At 42.3% G+C, this 17517-nt stretch overlaps 2 protein-coding genes across 2 annotated transcripts; one reads left to right on the top strand and one right to left on the bottom strand.

Annotated features, from left to right (window-relative positions):
• The first annotated feature begins 188 nt into the window (after positions 1–188).
• LOC121802452 (ras-related protein RABA5d-like) lies at positions 189–1041 on the top strand. Its single transcript, XM_042202129.1, has one exon. It carries the CDS (start codon positions 199–201, stop codon positions 490–492), a length of 294 nt encoding a protein of 97 aa, XP_042058063.1. The 5' UTR covers positions 189–198; the 3' UTR covers positions 493–1041.
• Positions 1042–2869: 1828 nt separating this feature from the next.
• LOC121805273 (pirin-like protein) lies at positions 2870–4847 on the bottom strand. The gene is made up of 7 exons (XM_042205073.1): positions 4601–4847; positions 4391–4440; positions 4271–4309; positions 4146–4174; positions 3990–4052; positions 3792–3895; positions 2870–3681 (listed from the first exon to the last, which is right to left on the bottom strand). The coding sequence occupies exons 1-7, from the start codon at positions 4804–4806 to the stop codon at positions 3198–3200; spliced, it is 975 nt and encodes a 324-aa protein (XP_042061007.1). The 5' UTR covers positions 4807–4847; the 3' UTR covers positions 2870–3197.
• Between the last annotated feature and the right edge of the window lie 12670 nt (positions 4848–17517).

Here is a 17517-nt window from a genome sequence, read left to right on the forward strand (position 1 = left end):
AATCACAAATGCCGAATATATGATACACGCGATAATTAACTTCAAATTATAGAGACGTTACCATTAATCTCTATTGCAAGAATCGTAATCAAGAAAATTTCTAAATCTATCTCCATTTAATAAACAAAATAAAAATATCAAATACGGAGTATATTTAATTAAATACCGCGCGCGCTCTCTCTCTTCACTTCTTCAGCAATGACGTCTTCTTCCGACGACGAGGGGGAGAAGTACCTCTTCAAAATCGTCATAATAGGCGACTCCGCCGTCGGAAAATCCAACCTCCTCTCCCTCTACGCCAGAAACGAGTTCAGCCTCCACACAAAGGCCACCATTAGGGTCGAGTTCCAGACGAAAACGCGCGATATCGACGGAAAGGAAGTCAAGGCTCAGATTTGGGAAACCGCCGGCCAGGAGAAGTTCCGCGCCGTCACCTCCGCCTACTGCCGCGGATCCTTCGGCGTGCTCGTCGTCTATGACATCTCCCGGTGATCTACCTTCGACAATATTCCCCGATGGCTCGATGAACTCAAGAGTACGTCTCGTTTTCCCCCCCCTTTCTGCTTGCTTAATCTGAATCATCAATTTCGTTTCTCGAAATCGCGGATGCTATAGATGACTTCATTTGTTCTGCTTCTTAATCTGGAATGATCAATTTTGAAATCGAGGATGAGATAGATTTTAGTTCATTTGTTCTGATTGGAAGTAAAATGATAGAATAATCGATTTGCTTGATTGTATACAAATTGCTTGAGGAAATTGGAGTCCGTTTCAATCTCCTGTTGCATAACACACATTCCAGCCAGGGCACAAGTTTGAAACAGATCTGATTTTTTTTGGATGTCGAAAAAATTGAACTATTTCCGGCATTGATTAGTTGCTGATATGAAAACTATATACTCTGATAGAATATATGGTTATGTTTGATTATCTGTCACACATTTATGCTTTGCATATATTTGCAATTTTTTACATTAGAGTGTCAAATCTTTGGTATTCTTCATTTCTAAGTCTTTGTATGAGAAATCATATTGACTATTGTGGTGCATATCTACTTCATTTTTTTTTGGGGGGGGGGGGGGGGGGGGGGCTCATAGATGATGTGATTCAAGATTGGATCATTGGAGGCCTATGCTAGATTGAGTTGGAGCCAGTTTTATACTAGTAAATTGCATTGCATATAAGCTCGAGCCTCAACCTCTATGTTCAAAACATGATCTTGATTTCTTCCCTTGAGTTTCTCAACTAACTTGTATTTTAGCGTGTGCTCTATATAAAAATTGTTGACTAAATAAACTGAATAGAGCACATTTTTTTCTAATGTAGATGCCATCTGCTTTTTTTAATATTCATGACTTTTTTCTTATGATACGAGTATAACAATATTTATTCTACTTATGCTACACAAAAGATCTTTTTTAGTCATTTATATTCTTTTTGATAAACCTTTGTGCTTAGGTCTACTCTGTTTTACATTTGCACCTTCCTTAGCTCATTAACATTTGCTGAATGTGTTGAAAATACAAGAGCACAATACATATATCCGAATCAGAAGGAATGTTTTTCATGGAAACCTCGGCAGTGGACTCGACAAACGTTGAGAAGGCTTTTGATGTAGTCATCCACGATATTTATAACAATGTCAGCAGGAAGGTCTTGAATTCAGACTCGTACAAAGCACAATTGTCTCTCAACAGAGTGTCCCTCGACCACGTCCACGATGACACTGATCAATCGGAGCAAAAGGGAGGATCATCTTGTTGTTCCAGTTGACTCTGAAGCAAAGTGCTCAATCAAAAGCCATGGCATTACATTCTTGATTTCGGTTCTATTTTCATAGAAAGGGATCCTACAATGACCAAATCTGTTTTTTTTAATTGAATTGAATGTTGCTTTATACTTGAAACTTCTTTTCTCTGAAAGTGTAAATTATACTCTTATGGAGTAACATTTATTTATAGAAATCATACTACAGTTGTTTCAATAGCAACTCATTTTAGTTTCTTCTTTGTCTTGATTTGGAGCTCCAACTTTGTATTGAGAATGGCTAGGTATCCCATTATGGATAAGATTGTGCACTCTGCCCACCTCTACCCCACCACCAGACCAATGAAAATAAGTGGATTTTTGGAGATAAGGAATTTTGACATTAGGGTATCTTTAACGGTGCGCGAGCACATCGTTGCGTCTAGTGCGCGCACAACAATTTGTACCGTGTAAAACACAGACGTGCGCATCACTCGCCCGACCCATCCAATCAGCGTTTAACCAGCTCCCCCTTAAAAGGAAATTTAGCTAAAATGTCCAAACCCTCAAAATTCAACTAGTCACCAATATAAATTCTTCAAGATACCCTGTGGCTTAGTGGGCTAGTCACACGACATTTTTGGTGCAATCCCCCATTTTTATTCCACTATTTCTATCAAAATCTAACTTCCAACATTTACAATTTTTTTCTACTTCTGTCACCTCTGTGTTTGTTCCACTAATAAACAAGCAGTTTTCCATTCTATAAATACAAGTTTGATGCATCTTCTAGAAACAATGTGACAGATCAACTAAAATACCACTTTTGAGTTCCACCGAAAGTTGCAAAATGTATCAACAAAAAAACGCAAATGTAAATGGATAGTGTACACTGTTTCAGCACTTGATCAAAGTCAATATCACTATCATTATCAATGAATATCCAATGAAATCTCCAAAAAAAAACTGATTTATTTTCAAATCAATTTTCTGCCACATTTAATAGTCTAAGTGGTTCCACCAATTACTCTCTATCAGTCTATTGGTATGATAGTTCCCAACTCACAAGAAAAGCTTTTTTGTTATCCAAACCGAAAAAAAAAATCATCAGTGGTCACAAGAATAATGCAATTATTAGGAGAAGATCTTATTCCGACAAGAATAAACTTGTAAATCTCAAAACTAATTACACAACCAAAAGAAAAATAATACTACTACAAGAATCAACATGTTCTAGAAGCAAGCTGACCCCATCAAACACAGAATCTCAGTGCTGCATATTTTCTTAGCTTCTAGAAGCTTTCTGTCCACATTATTATGATAAAATCTAGACTCAATGATGATGGTACGTGTATGTGTGTGAAAATGTGTTGGTGAAGATAGAGATTGCTAGTGACAGACAGAAACTTTCACAACCTAATTATAATTTGACTTGGTTGTTTCAACAGCACTCACTTAGACCTCCATTCTTTTGCCATCTCAAACCCATTCTTGCCATAGTTGTAGTCTTCAATGGTCTTCTCGATTTCGGCTTGCGTGTTCATCACAAAGGGGCCATTCTGAACCACTGGCTCACCGAGTGGCTCACCACCCACCAAGATGAACCTCAGTGGTTTGGCCGACTTGTTCCACACGCTCAGCCCCTCTCCCGGACCCAAAACCAAAATATGGTGAGCTGACACGGGAGGCGAGTTGGGCGTTCCAAACACCCCTTCCCCTTCAATAATGTACGCAAACGCGTTCCATGACTCCAGGATCCTCTGATGATGCTGAGAGCCGTGCTGGAGGGTAAAATCAAGGTACATTGTTGGAGTTCGCGTGTAGACCGGGGAGTGAACCCCCATGGACTCCCCTGCAATCACTCGAACTCTAACACCGTCTTCCTCTGCACTCGGGATGTCATCCCTAAGCAATTCTTGATATCTAGGCTCAATCCTGCAAAAGTAACAAATTTTATTCATTCAAACATAGATTTCATCAACTTTTAAGCATCAAATCAGTACTACATTTGTGGATAGCATAACAAAAAAGGAAATTGAACTAACATCTTATCCTTGGAAGAGAGATTGATCCACAGTTGGAGGCCTGTGTGAGTACCTTCCCCTGCAGGCATTTCTGAGTGGACTATACCCCTCCCTGCAGTCATCCACTGCACAACTCCAAAACACGAAGATTAAACCCGAAATTCGAAGAGGGAAATGAAACACATAGATAGATAATCAAATAATCAGTTGATCAACTACCTGCACTTCACCAGCATGAATTGTACTCTTATTACCAGCAAAATCCTGATGTGTGAGACCTCCCTATATACAGAATATCAAGTTTAATTTATTTCATTTCATCCAAAAATGGCTACAAAAAGACCTCTCTCAGCTATGCAAACAACACAAAATTACCTGTAACAAATATGTAACAGTCTCAAACCCTGAAAACAGAGCATAAATGTCAATATTTTCTTTTCATTTGTTTGAATTTGCATAAGAAATTTATAATCATAGCAGTATTTGATAATGGTAGATACCACGGTGGGGATGATCAGGAAATCCAGCAGGCGGTGTAACTACAATGAAAATAAGATCATTCAAATTCAATAACATAATTAAATAATTCAAAAAAAATCATCATAATAACAAAATGTTACCAGAAAATTCATCCAGCATGAGGAAAGGATCCAGCGACTTCAATTCGGGTCTACAATTTTTGAGCACCAAATCAAACCAAAATCACGATCCAATAACAACTGATGCTACAAGTTGAAGTAGCGAATTACTTGATTCTCCCATGGAATCAATGATTTTCATCGAAATCAGAAAAATGCCCAATTAAAAAGCTTAGAATTTGAAGAAATTACCTTCCAATGCTTCGTCTAACAACAGCACCTTCTCCCTCGCTCTGGGGCTTTGCCAAGACTTTATTGGCGACCAATCTTGGCTGTTCGAAGCTTTGACCGGATACAGACATTATGCTTCTCAGAGAAGAAGAAAACGTTTGGAGAATTGGAGAATTAGTGATGATGGGTTTGTGATTCAACAATACGAGTTTGGTTGGAGAGATCATATACTATTAAAATCTCTTGTGTTTTGTGTCTACAAAGTCTGCTCTCACATCTCCTATTAATAGACCCGAAATAACGACCTTTTTAAGACGGCGTCAGCTATAGAAAACTTAGTGATGATGTGGCGAATTTTTGATGGGAATAAATGCAAGTAATAAACGATCACAACACGGAAAATTACGTGGTTCGATTTACTGAGGTAAATCTACGTCCACGGGAAGAAGAGAGGGCAAATTTGTATTGCTTGGTCTCGCTTACAGATTACAATACTGATTTGCTATAAGATTCAGGATCTAGAGAGCTTAACCCTGTCTATCTGATCTAAGTTCTATTTATACATTCGAACTAAGATCGTGGTTTGCAGCCCTGGTAGTGGGGTTGATAACTGCTTAATACCACTAAATAGATCGTGGGTGTAATGGAGGTTGTGGAGATCCTGCATGGGTCCACTATCTCCTTGTTCGGTCGAATACTGAGACCGAACTGCTGAACTTTGCCGATCAGCTTTTGCCGATCTGAGAGTTGAGCTCGATTGGTCGGCTTTTACCGAGCTATGGGCTGTGACCGAACTCTTTGGTTGTGCCGATCTGAGAGTTGAGCTCGATTGGTCGGCTTTTACCGAGCTATGGGTTGTGACCGAACTCTTTGGTTGTGCCGATCTGAGAGTTGAGCTCGATTGGTCGGCTTTTACCGAGCTATAGGCTATGACCGAACTCTTTGGTTGTGCCGAACTGATACTCTTTCTTGGGTTTTGGGCCGATGGGCCGTCACTGCTATTGGGCTCGCAATTAGGGCTTAGTTGTTTAGTTCGTATCCCATCACCACCCCCCCCGAAAAGCGAAGTAAATCACTTCGGCATTTTGTAAGGGGGTCAGGAGGCGTGCTCTGCACGTGTCTGCATTAAATGTGACAGCAAGTCCGGCCAGAGAATCCAGAAAAAGGGGGATTTGAAACGGTGCGACGAATTTGAAATGCCTTTGCGAATCTGATAAATATTTCCTCTCTTCATCATTGGAATACTTTTACGATTATTTCTTCTGTATTCTCTCTCTTTTTCGTAAAATTTTCTTCCGCTTCTTCAAGAATTTCTTCAGAGACTTTCGACCATCAAAGAGTAAGAATCATGTCTTCTTCTTCTGAATCTGTTTCTGAATCAGGTAGTGGTAGGAAGGGGGGTGAGGGGTCTTCTGGCCGGAAAAGGTCCGGGGAGAAGACGGTAGAATATTTTCACAGCATTTTGAGTAATGATACTGTGATATCCTTACACGGAAAATATTTTCTTCCTGGGGGGTTAGTGGTGATTCCCGACGACATTCATAGGGCTAACTCGCTGCCGGAGGGTTATGCCACCGTTTACGAAGCCTGCTTAGAATGCGGGCTTCGTTTCCCTCTTCCCCCTGCCTTTGTAGAGCTTCTTGATTTTTTTCAACTTCCTTTAGGTCAGGTGACTCCAAATTCTTGGAGGCACTTATCGGCCTTTGCTGCCGAGCTGCGTAGACTAGAAAAGGATCTGTCTCTGAGGGCAATCCTTAATTTCTTTCAGTTTAAGAGGAAGGGATCCTGGTTTTACTTGATCCCTTTACAGCCCTTCAGAGCATTCTGTAAAACCAAATGGCCGAAGTGGCAAAATCGTTTCTTTTTTTACAATAGGACAGCGGCTCCGGACTTTTCCTGGAGAGGGCCGAAGTCCGTAATTCCTCATCCTCGGGTAGAACCGTTGGACGAGCTCGAGGGCGAGCTCAATAAGATTCCCATGATTAGGAAACAGTATTCGGAATCTGAGCTCGTCAAGGGTGACTTCGTGTTCGATTCCTCGTCTTCGGACGAAGAGACTGAGGGTGAGGATCTCTTTTTTATGCTTTACTGCTTTAGCGGCGAATCCTAACTTTGTTTTCTCGCTTTTTGGCAATGAACATGCTAAGCAGGCTAGGTCGCAAATCCTCCGAATCCAAGGAGCCGGAGAAACAGAGAGCCACCAGCTCGGCGTCTGATGCCGAGAAGAATCCGAAGAGGCAGAAGACCTCTTCGAGTCAGTCTTCGGATCCAAAAAAGCCGGAATCGACTTCGGCAAAGGGGAAGGCGAAGACTCAGAAACCCCCAAAAGCGCCACAGAGAGACATTGTCCTGGGGGGTTGTGGATCCGGAGCGGTTGCGGCCACTTCGGAACATATCTCTGAGCCCTTTTTATGGCCAAAGGACTTTGTGGAGGTGAATTTCCTTCTTGATTTTCTGGTTTTGCTTCTTTCCTATATTTTTTGTGGCCCCTCTGTTGACTTTTTTCCTTTTTCCATTTTCAGAGGAACAATATGCTCTGCAAGCTCGTCACAGTTGAACTCTCTAAAGCGTCCAGCGATTATGATGAGATGCAGAGGAATTTGAATGCTGCTCGTCACCAGGCCGAACAGGCTCGGGCAGACTTTGAGGAGGCAAGGGCCGCTAGGATCTCGGCTCAGGATGAAGCCCAGCGTGCCAAAAACCAGCTCATCATCCAGAGAGAGCAGTCGAAACAGAGGGAGGCTGCTGCCGTGGTTGCTCAGGGGGAGGCTCTCCGTGTTTACACGGAGAAACTCTTTTTGAGCAATCAATTTTCGGCCCTTATCGGCGATCTGCTGAAATTGATGACCGATAACGCTGAGCAGGAACCCGAAGTCGTTTTGCCGCTGTATGGCCGAGAGATTGCAGCGCGCCTCCAGAGTCTGCCGCTCCTTGAGGAGCTTGCGTCTTCATCGGTCCTGCTTTCTGCTGAACGAGTCCGTAATTGCCGGGCTGACCGTGACGAGAACATGGAGGCCATCTTTGCCTCCTTGGGGCCTGTTTCACCCGCTTCAATTTTCAAATAGGGTGAGCAGGAAAATGAGGCCGGCCGGGAGACCGAGCAGAAGGATCAGCAGACCGGCGACGGGCACGCCGAGCAAGAGGTGCAGCAGATCGGCGATGGGGGCGCCGAGCAGGAGGGAGGGAGGAGGGAGGCCGAGGCTGAGACCGAGGTCGACAAGGAGAAAGAAGCTGAAACCCACGGGGAAGCCGGAGACGAAACTGGCGGAGTATGATTTCGTCTCCCTTCTCTTAGTTTAGTTTCTTTCTTTCTATTTGTAAAATGGCCTTGAAGCCCTCCTTGTGTAAATTTTTTCTTGCGAATGAAAAAAATTCTTCTTTCTACACTCGTGTCTTCCTTATGGCTTTTCTTAATCTCTTTTACTCCTATTGTGGTTTACTGCCTGCTCGGTAAACTGAAATGCCGAACTGACATAGCTGCTTCGTATTCTTTACTCTAAGGAGCTGGAGGTACTTCACTGGAAGCGGCTATACTCTTCGGCTTTAAATGAAGCTGAGAAAAAAGCTATAGATGACCAGATGAAGTATGACGAACTCTTGGCTCGTTTAGTGGAGCTGGAGTCCAACAATAAGGACTTAGAGTCCATAAGGAGAGATCTAGAGGCCGAGCTGAATACTGTCATCGCTGAGAGGACTGCATATGAAGACTTCATCAGCGGGCGCGGGGGAATGACTATATCCGAAGTTCAGAATCAAGTTGATGAACTGTGGGAGAAGCTTCATGTACTCCGGAAGAACAATGTGCTGGAGAGCTCGGCTTGCCAACAAGTTGTGAAATCATTGCGGCGCTTGGCTTCTCTGTACGACATCATTCTTTCCCGGCGTCCCGCGATCGAGAGATTCCTTAGCCGTTTCCCGCTAACAGACGCTCACGCTCCAACTCGAACCTCGGATCCACTTACTCAAACTTCTACTCCAAATCAGCACCGGACTCAGGAACAACCGGAAACGTCAAGACAAGAACCTACTCCAAGTCAGCAACGGACTCAGGAGCAACCGGAAACGTCAAGACAAGAACGCCCTGAAGTTCGTAGAGGAGTGGTGAATATGAGTGAGCAAGATCAGCGAATGCTTCGTGAAGAGACTCTTCGCCGCCGAGGTGCTAGAACTTCCCGGACTCAGAGAAGAGGCGGTAGGTCGATCAGAGCATCTCGTCCACCTACTGATTCTTCAACTGCTCGGAACGCCCGAACTCAGCATCATGAGGACTTTTTGGATAGGTGGCTCAACTTTAGCAACCGTAGACAGTAGAGTAGTCCTTTGTAATGGTGTAACGCATTCTCGTAGGGCAGCGGAATTGTATGCCCAACAAGACTTAGTAAATGAAATTTTTTCATTTCGCTTCTATCACTGCGTATTTACAGTTCAGCGATTTTTTATTTCATTTATTGTACTCGTCCTCGGTCTTATGAAGTAAACTCTTCTTTGACCGGACTTAGTTTGTGTCCTCATTTGGCGAGTTTTATCGCTTGGATTGGACTTTCCCTGTACTCGTCCTCGGTCTTATGAAGTAAACTCTTCTTTGACCGGACTGAGTTAGTGTCCTTATTTGGCGAGTTTTATCGCTTGGATTGGACTTTCCCTGTACTCGTCCTCGGTCTTATGAAGTAAACTCTTCTTTGACCGGACTGAGTTAGTGTCCTTATTTGGCGAGTTTTATCGCTTGGATTGGACTTTCCCTAGTTAACCGGAGTGGTTTCCGGCTTATTGCAGTTCGTTTCAGACGAATTGCTTGTTTCTTAAGCTGAATTGTGGAATCTTGTATCTTCCTTAGAAGCTTGGACTCACAATTGTCTTTAATACATGATCTAAAAAAAGGGGATCAGCCTTTAAGGAACAATATACCTCAGTAACATTTGTAAGAGACAAAACGCACATAACCCTAGGACCGAACTAGACACAAGAACAATAAAAATATGAAAGCACATAACCCTAGGACCGAACTAGACACAAGACTGACCGGACCTTGTCTCTTACAAATAGAACTTCTTGAGGTTGGAAATATGCCATGTTCGGGGTACTTGTTCTCCTGACATGTGGGTTAATTTATAAGACCCTTTTCCTAGGACTTCTGACACCCGATACGGACCTTCCCATGTGGGTTCAAGTTTGCCCAGCTTTTCTGCTCGGCTTACTTCATTGTTTCTCAATACGAGATCTCCCACTTGAAACTGCAGCTTTTTCACCCTTTGGTTATAATACCGGGTTACTTGCTCCTTGTACTTGGCTTCTTTTATGAAGGCCAATTCTCTTCTTTCTTCGGCAAGATCTAGTTCGGCTCTCAGTCCGTCGCCATTCAGTTCTGTTGAGAAATTAAGGGTTCGGGGGCTGGGTATGCCGATCTCAACCGGAATTACGGCTTCAGTGCCGTACACTAGACTGTACGGAGTTTCACCGTTGGAGGTTTTTGGTGTAGTTCGGTAAGACCATAGGACTTGAGGAAGATTTTCTACCCATTGTCCTTTGGCTTGTTCTAACCGAGCTTTTAATCCTTTCACCAAAATACGGTTTGTTACTTCCGTTTGTCCGTTTGCTTGTGGGTGAGAGACCGAAGTGAACCGCTGTTGAATATTCAACTCTTGGCACCAATTCTTGAATGTTTTGTCAGTAAACTGAGTCCCATTATCCGAAATGAGGATATGGGGTATGCCAAATCGGCAAACTATGTTCTTCCAGACAAAATCTAATGCCTTTGAGCTCGTTATCGTAGCTAATGGTTCAGCCTCCACCCACTTTGTGAACTAATCCACGGCAACGATCAAGAATTTCATTTGCCGGGGAGCTTGTGGTAGTGGTCCTACTATGTCTATGCCCCATTGCATAAAAGGCCAAGGGCTTTGCATAGCACATAGATCAGTCTGCGGCATCCTTGGGATATTTGCATGGATTTGGCATTTCGTACATTTCTTAACTAGCCGTACTGCTTCTTGTACCAAAGTTGGCCAATAATATCCCCATCTCAGAACTTTTTTAGCTAACGCTCTAGCTCCGATGTGGCTACCGCAAGATCCTTCATGAACTTCTCTAAGGATGTAATCCGTCTCTTCTGGTCCTACACATCGCAATAACGGTTGAAGGTAGGACTTTCTATATAGGACTCCTTCATGAAGTTCATACCGAAGTGCTCGGCATGTGATTTTCCTTGCTTCTCTCTTATCCTCGGGCAGTTGTCCTTGATCTAGATACTTTAATATTGGCGTCATCCAGTTTGGTGAACTGGTTACTGAGTGTACTTCAGCTTCATCAATGCTTCTGTGCGGTAATTCCTCCACCTTTGAGCTCGGATATGAGGCCAACTTACTTAAAGTATCTGCCCGGCTATTTCCCGCTCTGGGAATGCGGATTATCCGAAAATAAGAGAAATTTCGGCTAATACTTTGCGCTTTGTCCAAGTATTTTTTCATCCTTTCATCACGGGCTTCACTTGTACCCAGCATGTGATTCACTATGACTTGTGAATCACAATGAATTTTGAGAGATTTGACAAGTAGACGTTGCGCTAACTGAAGTCCGGCAAGAAGGGCTTCGTATTCGGCTTCGTTATTAGTGGCTGGGAATAAGAACCGAAGTGAATAAGTTACTTCGTGTCCGTCGGGAGCGATAAGTAGAATACCAGCTCCACTTCCTGTCTTATTCGAGGCTCCATCTACGAATCCAATCCAACAGTCCGGCGGCTCTACTTCGGGTTTCTGGGGCTGTGTTAGTTCGTCCTTGGTAGGATTTTTCTGTTCGGCAATAATAGGGATTGCCTGATCGAACTTTGCCTCTACAAGAAAATCTGCCAAGGCTTGTCCCTTGATGGCTTTCCGAGGTAGATATTCTATTGAATGTTCTCCCAACTCTATGGCCCACTTGGCAATTCTGCCTGATGCTTCTGGCTTAGTCAAAACTTGCCGAAGTGGAAGATCGGTTAAGACGCATACTTTGTGAGCATAGAAATATGGCCGCAGTCTCCTTGCTGCATTTACTAATGCCAGAGCAATTTTTTCCAGAGGTTGATACCTTGTTTCGGGACCTCTTAATGCTCGGCTGGTGAAGTAGATAGGACGCTGCTTTAGGCCTTCTTCTCGCACAAGCACCGCGCTAATGGTTTGATCTGATGCTGCTAAATATAAGAATATCACTTCGGCATCTGTTGGAGCAGAGAGAGTAGGAAGTTCGGTTAAATAACTTTTGAGTTCGTCAAAAGCCTTTTTCTGTTCGGCTCCCCACTCAAACTTTGGTGCCTTTTTCAAAACATTGAAGAACGGCATTTGCTTTTCGGCTGCTTGGGAAAGGAATCTGTTCAGTGCGGCTAGACATCCAGTTAGCCTTTGCACATCATGTATGGACTTCGGCATTGCCATGTTCTGAACAACTTGAACCTTTAGGGGATTTGCCTTGAGTCCTTCCTTTGAAACCCAACAACCCAGAAATTTTCCCGAATCTACCAAAAAGGTACATTTTTGGGGATTGAGTTTGAGGTTGGCTTTTTTGAGCACGTCGAGAGTGGATTTGAGATTGTTTTCGTACTCCGAAGTGCTTCTGCTTTTAACAACTATGTCGTCAACATATACTTCAACCTCTTTTCCGATCAGGTGCCGAAATAGCTTATCTACCATCCTTTGATATGTGGCTCCGGCATTCTTTAAACCAAATGGCATCTTTTTATAAGCAAAAATACCGAAGTCAGTAATGAAAGCCGTTTTTGAAGCATCATTCTCATCCATTAAAACTTGGTGGTATCCTTTATACAAATCAAGAAAACAGAAAATTTCGAAGCCTATCAGAGCTTCTACTTTTTTATCTATGTTGGGAAGGGGGTAGCAATCTTTAGGACAGTGCTTATTTAGATCCGTAAAATCTATGCACATCCGCCATCCTCCTTCTTTTTTCTTGATCATCACAGGATTGGCCACCCAAGAAGGATATTTTACTTCAAATAACACATCCGCTTTCAGTAATTGGCGGACTTCGTCATGGATGACTTGATTTCTTTCTGCCGCAAAGAGTCTTTGCTTCTGTTTTATAGGCCGGACTGAAGGATCAATATTTAACCGATGTGTAATTACCTCGGGAGACACTCCAGTCATGTCCAACGGAGACCACGCAAAGACATCTTTGTACTCTTTGAGGAGCTGGATGGTCTTTTCCCGGAGTAGAGGTGTTCCCGCGAAACCGATCTTGACCGTTCTGGATGGATCGTCTTCGTATAACTGAACTGGTCGTGAGTTCGGCTCCGGTGTGACTTCGTTCATTTCGCCTGCCTCTGACTCCGGCTGCTGTGATTGCTATGCTTGATGGTGCCGATCTGATTGTTCGGCACTTTTAAGCGCAATCTGCAGACATTCTTTTGCTCTCTTTTGATCACCTCGGATGACTGCTATCCCTCCTTTAGTGGGGATCTTGATTGTGAGGTGATAAGTAGAGCAAATGGCCCGAACTGTGTTGAGCCAGTCTCTTCCCAGTATAATGTTATACGGGGATCGAGCTTTTACCACAAAAAACTCGATCACCGTACTGGAGCTCGTAGGCGCTCTTCCTACCGTAATCGGAAGGCTGATAATACCTTCAGGGCGGGTGTCCTCCTGGGCGAAACTTTTCAGAGGAAGTGGGGCCGGACTGAGCCGAGCTGGATCCACTTCCAGTTTATCAAAACATTCTTTAAAAAGAATGCTAACTGACGCTCCTGTATCCACAAACACTCTGTGGATCAGTTTGTTTGCCACTCCAGCTTGAATGACAATAGCGTCTTGATGAGGAGAAATGGCCGGGACAGGATCTGCATCTGAAAATGTAATTACTTCCTCCTTCTTCAGCCTTTTATGTGTTGGCTCCTCTCGATTGAAGCCTCTGCGCTCTGATTTTAGAGACGATTTAGTCTTCCCGGCTGGGAGAGCGTCAATAGTCTGGATCACTCCATCATATTGCGGCTCATCATCGTCTTCGGGATCCTGTTGCCTTTTAGGATCCTGAGGAGCGCAGTTCGCACTTCTCTGTTTCTTATTCTTTTTCGGCGGCTTGCTTTGGTATTTTTTTAACGTCCCTGCTTTCACAAGAACATCAATACCTGCTGCCAAATTTCGGCACTCCTCGGTATCGTGACCGTGGTCTTGATGGAAGGAGCAATATTTATCCTGACTTCGGCGCGTGGCCGATTTCGTCATCGACTTTGGTTTTTCGAACATATCAGAATGCAGTTCGAAAATTTCCGCTCTCGACTTGTTCAATGGTACGAACTGAGCGGGTGGTTTCTCAGGATTGAGACGTGGTCCCAATCTGTCTTGTACCGGTGCCCTTTGAATTCTTTCAAAAGGAGTTCGGCGAGGATGTCCCTGATCGCTATGATCGGGCTTCCTCTTGTCTCCTCTGGAAGAGCTGTCTAAAGACCGTTTTCGACGGTCTGCCTCATCAGCACGAGAAAACTGGTCCGCAATGTCCCACATCTCTTGAGCTGTTTGCGGACTGCATTCCACGAGCTTTCTGTAGAGAGCTCCTGGCAGAATTCCATTTTGGAATGCCGAAATGACAAGTAGATCATTGAGATCATCTACTTGTAGGCATTCCTTGTGGAATCTTGTCATGAAGTCGCTAATCTTTTCATCGCGACCTTGACGTATAGAAAGCAGCTGAGCCGAAGTGATTCGGGTTTCCGCTTTCTGGAAGAACCTCCTATGAAAAGCATCCATTAGATCTCTGTAAGATCTAATGCTGCCTTGAGGGAGGCTATCAAACCACCTTCTTGCGTTCCCGATGAGCAGCTCGGGAAACAGCTTACACATGTGAACCTCATTGAGACCTTGGTTCGCCATATTATACTGATAGCGTCCCAGGAAATCATGAGGATCCACTAACCCGTCATAAGTCACTGACGGAGTTCGGTAATTCTGTGGCAACGGCGTTCTGGTGATATCATCCGAAAATGGAGTCTTCAGCGCTCCATACATAGCGAATCCGACATCTCTACGGTATGGTGGAGATGGAGTTCTCCTGTGATTTCGGTAACAAGGAGGAGAAGGAACATATCGGTGGTGAGGATTCTTTCTCCTGGAAGATACGACACTACTGCGGTAGTGACTTTCATGTCTGGAGGGGGAGGGAGAATCCGCCGTTTTCTTCTCCGGCTTCTGGCTCTTTTGCAGGAATGTTAAGAACTCATCCTGCTTCTCAGCCAAGAACAACTTGACAGCCTCATTCAAAGCGAGCTGCTGGGGAGGCTCGGTGCGATGACTTTTTGAGTGGTTTGTTCTTTCACCGTGAGAACTGGAGGCAGATTTCTCCCGAGGCTGTTTTCCAGACCTACGGGCTGGACTAGCTTCCTCACGTTCATCACGGACGGAAGTATGGGTATTATGTGATCTGGTATGCATTTTTTGGTGGAAGAGGATCAAAAACTCGCTTTTATCACAGTTTTGGTTTTCTGTCGTTTCCCACAGACGGCGCCAGTGATGATGTGGCGAATTTTTGATGGGAATAAATGCAAGTAATAAACGATCACAACACGGAAAATTACGTGGTTCGATTTACTGAGGTAAATCTACGTCCACGGGAAGAAGAGAGGGCAAATTTGTATTGTTTGGTCTCGCTTACAGATTACAATACTGATTTGCTATAAGATTCAGGATCTAGAGAGCTTAACCCTGTCTATCTGATCTAAGTTCTATTTATACATTCGAACTAAGATCGTGGTTTGCAGCCCTGGTAGTGGGGTTGATAACTGCTTAATACCACTAAATAGATCGTGGGTGTAATGGAGGTTGTGGAGATCCTGCATGGGTCCACTATCTCCTTGTTCGGTCGAATACTGAGACCGAACTGCTGAACTTTGCCAATCAGCTTTTGCCGATCTGAGAGTTGAGCTCGATTGGTCGGCTTTTACCGAGCTATGGGCTGTGACCGAACTCTTTGGTTGTGCCGATCTGAGAGTTGAGCTCGATTGGTCGGCTTTTACCGAGTTATGGGCTGTGACCGAACTCTTTGGTTGTGCCGATCTGAGAGTTGAGCTCGATTGGTCGGCTTTTACCGAGCTATAGGCTATGACCGAACTCTTTGGTTGTGCCGAACTGATACTCTTTCTTGGGTTTTGGGCCGATGGGCCGTCACTGCTATTGGGCTCGCAATTAGGGCTTAGTTGTTTAGTTCGTATCCCATCACTTAGCAATGCCAACTTTTTAACCAGGATTGAGTCATTGACCGTTCGGTTGCGATTCTCACTTTTTCTCGAATGATCGATGATGGTTACTCATCTACTCTTATGTCTAAAATTTTGATTAATTATCGGAATGAGAAAAGACGAATCGGCGTGTTGTCCGGATTGATTTGGACGTATATATAATCCTCTCCCATTTAGATAATTGAAAATCAAAGAATTCAGTCAATTCGACTGCAATAGGAAAAGAGACAATTATTGATTTTTTTTACTTATTAATATTTGATACTCATTTCATCCCAAAAGAATATTGATTGACACAAATTTTTATGTAAAATTGGTAAAATAAAATAATTGTATGAGAGAGAAAATAATTAAAATATTGTTAGCAGAGAATGAACCATCTAATTAAAGAGAAAAGACTTTTCAAAATAAAAAAAATGCATTCTTTAAAATTATTTCACTAACAAAATTTTGCCCCGCCACATGTTTCTTTTTTTTTTATCTTTCTCATAAAGTCTATCGTGCCACATGTAGACTCACGCAATTAATGTGACAATTCTATTTTTTTAATCTTTTTGACAAGTTTTGAAATTTGATTAAATTTTATTTATCCATAATTTTTAAAATAGTCGAAAGTTTATAAAATTTGAAATTTCTCAACCGTCATATATGATATAACCTCATTAAAATTTATGTTATGGGATAATTGAAAACGAATTCAATTTTTATGAATTTTCTTATACTCAATTTTTAGAGTTACAGATTTGTAGAGCATATCAGAATTTAATCAGAATTTAATAATGCTTTTATGCACATATATAATGACGACAATATATTGTTTTATACGGAGTACTATTATAATCAAGTAAGGCAATAATTGCCACGTGTGATTTAATAATATCGACCCCTTCATAAAAATACAAATATTGATGAAGAATCTTAATTTATAATTCAGCATCTAAAAATGATAATAATATATAGTAAAACATAAAAAAGAAATGCTTACATTTTGTCAAATGCACCTAGACGTGAGGATGGTGTCATTTATTGTGTCATTAACTGGCTATAATTTTTATTTCATTTATACGATTCATCACTTTCATGTGGAGTATAATATATTTGAAAAATTATTATAAAGTTTGAGAGAATCATCTTGTGACAAGTTTGACTACAACTAATTAGAGTTTAAAAAATCCCTAAATTTGAGTAATTTAATGAATTGGGTAGCCAAACCATCTATTAAACTACTTATAGTTTCAATTTTTTAAAATAATAAATGCAAATTAGCTACCTTGTGTGTACAACGATATAATTAGTTTAATAAGTAGTACTGTAGTAGTATGTATTGAGAATCGTATATTATCTCATGGTGATGACAACTATGATGCCTCTCATCACAAGTAACTATAAATGCTCCACTTGAAAGCCACAAACTTAAACTAAGAATCTAAGATTAATAGGAAAATAACAAACTATGTTAATATTATATTGTGTGGGTTCCCATCAAATAGAGTTTTAATTTTACCAGGGCTAAAACCTTATCAAGATTATCGGATAACAATTAAGATTGTAGGTTGTTTAAAGCTTTGCCCCTAATTTCAATGTTTTAAAAGTCAGACTGGTGAGTGAACCGGCGAAGCTACTGGTTCATGTTTCAAAGCAGTCCAACTGGGTGACCAACTGGTCGAACCGTTTTATTGTTACAAATTATATAAATAATATACAAAATATATTCAATTTAATGAAT

The sequence above is a fragment of the Salvia splendens genome, chromosome 5 (assembly GCF_004379255.2).
Source record: "Salvia splendens isolate huo1 chromosome 5, SspV2, whole genome shotgun sequence".
Classification (NCBI taxonomy): Eukaryota; Viridiplantae; Streptophyta; class Magnoliopsida; order Lamiales; family Lamiaceae; genus Salvia; species Salvia splendens.

What these genes read in the sequence shown, in the direction of transcription:
- LOC121805273 (XM_042205073.1), bottom strand. Translation starts at nt 4,806, where the DNA reads ATGATCTCTCCAACCAAACTCGTATTGTTGAATCACAAACCCATCATC. An exon ending in CTGTTACATATTTGTTACAG is followed by an intron (nt 4,053 to 4,145) that starts GTAATTTTGTGT and finishes TTCTGTATATAG; the next exon opens with GGAGGTCTCACACATCAGGA. An exon ending in TTCATGCTGGTGAAGTGCAG is followed by an intron (nt 3,896 to 3,989) that starts GTAGTTGATCAA and finishes GGAGTTGTGCAG; the next exon opens with TGGATGACTGCAGGGAGGGG.
- LOC121802452 (XM_042202129.1), top strand. Translation starts at nt 199, where the DNA reads ATGACGTCTTCTTCCGACGACGAGGGGGAGAAGTACCTCTTCAAAATC.